The sequence below is a fragment of the Notolepis coatsorum genome, assembly GCF_963971535.1.
Source record: "Notolepis coatsorum genome assembly, chromosome: 6".
Lineage (NCBI taxonomy): Eukaryota > Metazoa > Chordata > Actinopteri > Aulopiformes > Paralepididae > Notolepis > Notolepis coatsorum.
The window spans coordinates 117,202,270-117,208,939 of NC_140170.1; the positions used below are offsets into that span (position 1 = coordinate 117,202,270).

The 6,670-nt window shown below is 39.3% G+C and overlaps 1 protein-coding gene across 1 annotated transcript in view; it reads right to left on the reverse strand.

The window, feature by feature from the left end:
• Positions 1–6,305, reverse strand: part of dnase1l4.1 (deoxyribonuclease 1 like 4, tandem duplicate 1) — a 32,753-nt gene extending 26,448 nt beyond the window's left edge. The window contains exon 1 of the mRNA XM_084317391.1: positions 6,233–6,305. Within this exon, the coding sequence (XP_084173517.1) occupies positions 6,233–6,299 (67 nt within the window). The 5' untranslated portion in view covers positions 6,300–6,305. The remainder of the gene's footprint in view (positions 1–6,232) is intronic.
• Between the last annotated feature and the right edge of the window lie 365 nt (positions 6,306–6,670).

Genomic DNA, 6,670 nt, shown 5'->3' on the forward strand with positions numbered 1-6,670 from the left:
CACAATTGTTAAGGGGATGCAGACCAGAGAAAGACTTTCGTCTCGTTTACATCAGGGTCCCCCATTTTCAATTCATAATGAGGGTGCAACTTGCTCGGTGCAATCCATTATTTGTGGATCTAGCCCTGTGTATGCTGATGTTGTGCCAATTGCTGCTGCTGTAACCTGAATACGGGTTTCACTCTCCACCACCCCAGCCTCCACCACCACCACCACCCCAGCCTCCACCACCACCCCAGCCTCCACCTGTGCTTCATCTTCGGTGTTATGATTTAACCTCTTGCAGCAGGGAGCACAACTAAGAGTAGAACCATACCACCAAGACCAACTGTGTTGCTGTTGCCATTTATTATAATAAATGCACTAATTACATGAGTGATTCCTGACAGAACTTTCATTGCACTCAGTTTTGTACTGGATTGGCAACAGATAATTCTCACAATCATTACATACACCTTAAAAACATTTAGAATAAGAGATAGATTAACCACTTGGTTTACACTCCAATTGGCATCTTTATCTAAGGAAAGGAACAGAGCGTGGTCACTTGCCAGACACTTGTGGGGATTCAACTGGAAATAAATGGTCTCCTTTCTTTCTTCAGCAGGCCATCTGCTCCATTAATTACAGAGCAAATAACACATCCATTATTTTTTAATATTTCTCTGTCAATAGGCATAGTTTCTAGTACCTGGAAAACTGCTCATGTATCTCCATTACATGAGGTGGAAATAGGAGTGAGCTAAATAATTATCAACCAATCTCCAAACTATCCTGTCTAGCAAAATGTGCTTATTTACTGCAAATAAAACTGAATAAATTGCATATATATATTGACTAAATTTGTCTGACATTGAGAGAGTTACAGAATACAAATATCTTGCCATCTGCCTTGATGATAAATGTACATTTAAATATCATACACAATCTTACCAGTAAACTGCAGCCAAAAATGGCCTTTTTGTACAAGAACAGAACCAGCTTCACAACAATTATTGGAGTTGTGATTTATAGACCTGCTACTTGAATTCTGTATATCACTCAGCCCTCAGATATATCACTGGTGATAATACTCACCATTGGATCTTGTACAATATGGTTGGGTGGTCCTCTCTGGCAGAGAGACGTGATTTGCAGTGGCATTTGTTTTATAAAGCCATTGTTGGAGATCTTCCCTTATATCACTTCATTATTGGACTGGTCCACTGGACCTTTATTATATATATATATCATATTCTCTCCAGTGATTGGCTTACACTTACATCCCACACACTGAACTTGGGAAATCTCCTTTTAACTTCTGTGCCTTGGTACGTGGAACATCTTGAAATGTACATTAAAACCCAATACTTTAGTATCCTTTGGACAGTTTAAATCTTTAATGTCTGTTACGTGTGGGTGTGTTTGTACCCTGATCAGGTGTTCCCCAGTGTGATGTGTAATGTCTGGTTGTAGTCCCCTGTTCTGGTCTTGTAGTTCTTTGTCGTTTCCCCCCCAGGTGTATCCATTATTATTATTATGATGATGAATTGAAAATGGGGGACCCTGATGTAAACAAGACAAAAGTCTTTCTCTGGTCTGCATCCCCTTAACAATTGTGTGTATTGAGCTGTACTGCATTGTACCCATTCTGCAATCTGTTAATAAAATGTTCAATCAATCAATCAATCCATTTGTAATCAGCCCAGGTGTTTCTTGTCTCGTCGTCCCCTTGTGCATATGTGCTCTGTTCTCCCCTGTGTGTGTGGCTGATCCTGTCTGCACAGTCCTGTTCTTGTTTGTTATACTTTTGATGTTATCCCGGCACGTTTGAAAACCATGGTAATTATAATTAAACCTCTTTGTTACTTTGGCTACCGTTTCATATTATGTTTCATTGACAAGACAACGAGCACTTTAGAATAGTCAATGGTAACGTAATAATGTCCGATCTAGCATGTTAAATATCTGGACGCTGTCGGGGACAGGCAATGAGCTACAGCCAATGAGAGCGTTGTGAGACATGAGAGAGAAAGATGGCATTCTGCTGTGGTTGATTGACTTTGAACTAGAGGGATCCAAACAAAATGAAGAAACTGTCTTGAAAAGCTGTCAATTTATTGGCCGTTTGTCTGACATCGGAACAAGAAAATTATTCAACTGTTCAGCCTATTGCAATGTGTGATGACCCTGCAGTGTTATTAGAGTGTCTCTATTAGTTGTGATTCATTTTTAAAAAGGGGGGATGGGCGAAGATCTGGGAAATAACCTATTATACAGCCCATGGGGAAAATGAGACCCGGACAAGAAAATAAAGACACTTCACTAAAACCTTGCCTTGCGCTTTCTCCAGTGTATTCCTCTGACAAATACCTCCATGATCAAAACCTGTGTCACTTCTCATGTGTCTCCAACATCAGACTCGTCAGGGATTCCTCCTGGTGAAAGATCTTGTAGTGTGTAAACCTGGCTGATCAGTCATGTTGTAGTGTGAAACCACAACAACTTCAATATCCATGATTGAGTTGTGTTAGGTGAACAGCACAGTGCGCTGATGTTTTTTTTGTTAAAGTTGTGTAGTAGGCTGCTTTAGAAATGTCTAGCTGAAGACAATTCTGCACCAGAGCACATGTCTGCTTTTAACATGCATGACCACTAGATTCCTCAGGCCATCTGGTAGTGGGCTGAACTCTTTTCATTCATTTTTATTCTTTGGTGTGTGTGGTAGCCAGGCAAGAATGGGAATAATTCATTTAGAATTGTGTGTGCTACAACCACCAAAAACGGAGGTGCTGGAAAATAAATAATAGATTTAGACTTGTTTATTTGAAACAAATATAAAATAATAATATTAATAACAAACATGTTTCACAGATTCAAGGGAGTCATATACAATTGTTATATACACATACATCCTTTAATCTTATGAAATTGTTTTAGTCTTATATAATTTATTTCATGTTTTCATTCAGATTCACTTTAAATTGCATTAGTTAATTATTTAGCCATTTTGCTGAGGAGGCTCTGTCAGTAAGGCACTGATGGAAAGTGTCTTGTGAACACACCACACAATGCAGTCATAACAATGGCCACCAAGACAGTAGAGGACACTTCTCACTCACTCCTTATGGTGCCTGAACAGTTTTAAGAAATGTCTCATTTCAATTGCAATATCACCAAACCAAAGGACAATACAGGTGTTAATGTAATTCAGCACATTGCATCAGCACCTGACCACTTCTCTTTTTAATCTGTTTTAAATTCTTGTTTTGCACTTTTCTCAGACTCATTTGGAGTTATTTGTTTTGATTTGTGTTTGACGAGCCCAGCACAAGCGAAACAAACATTTCCATTATGTTTTCTTGAATCTTATATACTTATTTTATTTATCTTTGTCTTACTTGTTTCATCATCATGTCTTAATTTTTTTTGTATTCTGTTAATCACTTTAAATTACATTCTATGTATGAATTGTGCTAATAATGGATTGATTGATTCATCTTCACCTATGGGACGGGAGAATCTGGCCAACCAGAATCAGTTTTATTGTCACATCGTCTAGTCCTGTTACAGCATAAAGGAGTGAAATGTCTAGTCATTGGCTCCTTTGCCTAACAGCACAGTCAACTTAAAGTAGTATAAAAAAGGCAGTAAAATATTATTAATAAGATTTAAAGAATTAGCAGCATAGCAATGTAAATATTTTATATAATTAATTTACAATACTATAATCACAATATCGGTGTGGTGGATGCAGTGGCAGTAGAATCAATGATAAAGTAGCTCTAATAAAATGGCGCCGCACTATCCGGCAGCCTCTCTGTGTGCTCCGTCGAGACTGTGCTTAAGTTTGTTATTTAAAAAAAAAAATCTTTCTCTCCCTTCCCCAATTTCGTGTTGTCCAATACTACCCTCCCCTGTCTCGAACGCTGTTAGGCCATACCTCCCACAAGCCGGCTGCAATGTGGACGAAGCCTTGCATCACGTGTCCCCTCCGGTACTCGAGGAGGCAGCCGTCGCATCTTTTCACCTGCACAGCGCGATCTCTCAGCGTCGGGGGTCTGCGTGAGAGGGACACGCCGCCCCCGTCACTTCCTGATTCTACTGCGCAGGCGCACCAACCGACCTGTAGGAGTCGCTGTCCACAACGTCCGATCCCCACCCACCAGCTTCCCACCCCCTAATACTGCCAATTGTATTAGTATAAACGACCAGCCAAGCTGGTAGCAACGCTGAGAGCTGGGCTCGAACCCAGCATATCCTGCGTTGGTGGCGAGCGCCTTGCCCACTGTGCCACCTAGCCGCCAATTTAGTAAATTTTTATAGTTTTAACAAAAAGTAGAAATACCCACATAAACGACTACTCTGGTAAAAATAAAAGTCCTCCATTCAAATTGTACTTAAGTAAAAGTAGAGAAGTATTTGCTATTAAATGTACTTAAGTATCTAAAGTAAAAGTACACATTCTACGTGACGTTTGTGTATTCCAATGCTTGGAAGCATTCAACCCTTGATCCATTGACTTCTATAGGTCATGTTAAAGCGGTATGTGGTCCAGTTATGCTGCTCTGATTAAAAGGTTACAATATATTCCCATTTAAATGTAGTGGAGTAAAAGTATAAAGTTCCCTAAAATAAAAATACTCACGTAAAGTACAAGTAGCTCGAAATTGTACTTAAGTACAGTACTTGAGAAACAGAAACAAGCATTTCACCATAAAGTATTCTGTATTTTGTTGTGACAAATAATAAACAAACGTGAACTTGAACTTGAGTAAACACAATTGGTTACTTTCCACCACTGGAAACATTCATCGAGTCAGACAACATCCATATTGGTTCTCCAGAAGAGACAATCTAAAGTACCTCAAAACATTTAATTGCTGCTTTGTTTTCAGCTTGCTATGTTAGAAACTTCATACAGGTATATCCTTTTACCAAGAGTCTACATGTAAATAATTCAAAGCATGCTGTGTTTGTAAAAAATTATTAGACTTTACACACAGTTTCCTTTAGGATGACAGTACATTGGCTGCCTTGTTGTTCAAGCGGGTCAGGGGGCTTATTTTGAGGGGAAAGCCATCTGCTAGAATTAAAAGTATAGGAACCATACAAGGTGGATTCTGTCAGTAGGCCTACTGCCTAACTAGCCGTTGAAGCTAAAACGAACATAAAAAAGGTGTTCAGCATTCTATAGTATTGTAAATGTATTCATGAGACTTAAAGACTGAGGTGTTCAAGTGAAGTTCAAAAAAAGGTTGTAACTTGAAACTAGTGCCAGATGTGGTTTCTTAACATGTGAGGCTCTTTTTAAGAATCCACATCTGGCAACCTTTTTTTGAACTTCACTTGAACACCTCAGTCTTTAAGTCTCATGAATACGTTTGAGTCTAACTTTGAGTCTAACTTTCAGCATGAACATGTCTGTATATACATGTTTTTTTGGTCTACCAATGTCACCCATCTGTTTACACTTAGTACACCTGCAGGGGGTCTATTCACTTTCCATAGAAGTTAGAACCAGTTCACATTATTTCTTGATACAACCACCAAAATGTTTGTTCGTCACTCAAACCTGAAGAAAATCCAGGTCCTGAGTTAAGGTCCTGAGCTAAATTAAAAAGGACTAACCAGACAATAACAACACTCCTACAGCCCTCTTATCAGTAGTATCGTATGTTAACATCGAATGACAAGCACATAGTCTTTCATTCAGTGGTTGCCAGCGCATCTCTTATTACATTCTGGTTTAGCAACTGTATTTATCACGTTTAAACATGAGTTTGTTGATATTTTGAAACCGCTTCCATTATCTTGTAATGCTGATGTACTCTCCTTATCATATAACCCTCTCATTCCCCTCTCATTCTTGTACTTTACCCTCCATGTGTTAACTTAAAGTTCAAAATACAATAACTATCAACTTAAGTCGACCAGATGGCCCATAAACCCCTCCGTCTATAATATTTAAGAGAGGCCAGAGTAACTGGACCATATCTGTAAAACATTTATGTTTCCTACATTGACTTTGCTCTAATATCCTGTATGTATGCTGAGTGCACCCATGCAAAGTACTCTACATTTATACATCTACATTGCCTCAAATCATTACCAATTGATCATGGTCAAATCTAGAGGTTACAGGTATGGTTTAAAGAATGTCAACATTCCAGGCATTCCAAGTTGTTGAAACCAACTAGAAGAGACCAGCAGATGAGGACATATGCAGAGATTACAATCAGTCATCACTTACCAACAGGAGAGTCTTGCTGTGAGGAGGAAGAGAAGTGTGTGTTGTCTCTGCTGTGTCTGCTGCCCATGCTGGGAGCATGGCACACTAATAGGACAACCACCTGCATTGTGATTGGTTGCCAGTTGTATGTGAGCCAATAGGAAAGTGGGGAAGGGCCTGATGCCAAACACAGCAGTGAGCCATAACATCAACATTCCGCCTTACAAGATGTTCAGATCAGAAAGAGAGAGGGGGGGGGGGGGGGTGAAAGAGAGACATGGAGGGAGAGAGACAGAGTGAGAGAAGGAAAAAAAGAAAGAGATTATGTGCCCATGAACAAAATGATTGTATATTTTCCACCATCTGCCTTTGGACCAAGTCACGACTCTTTTTTAATTTCTATTTGAATCTCGCTTTTCTGGTTTTACTATGAGGTCACATTCATTTCTGCATTTTGGT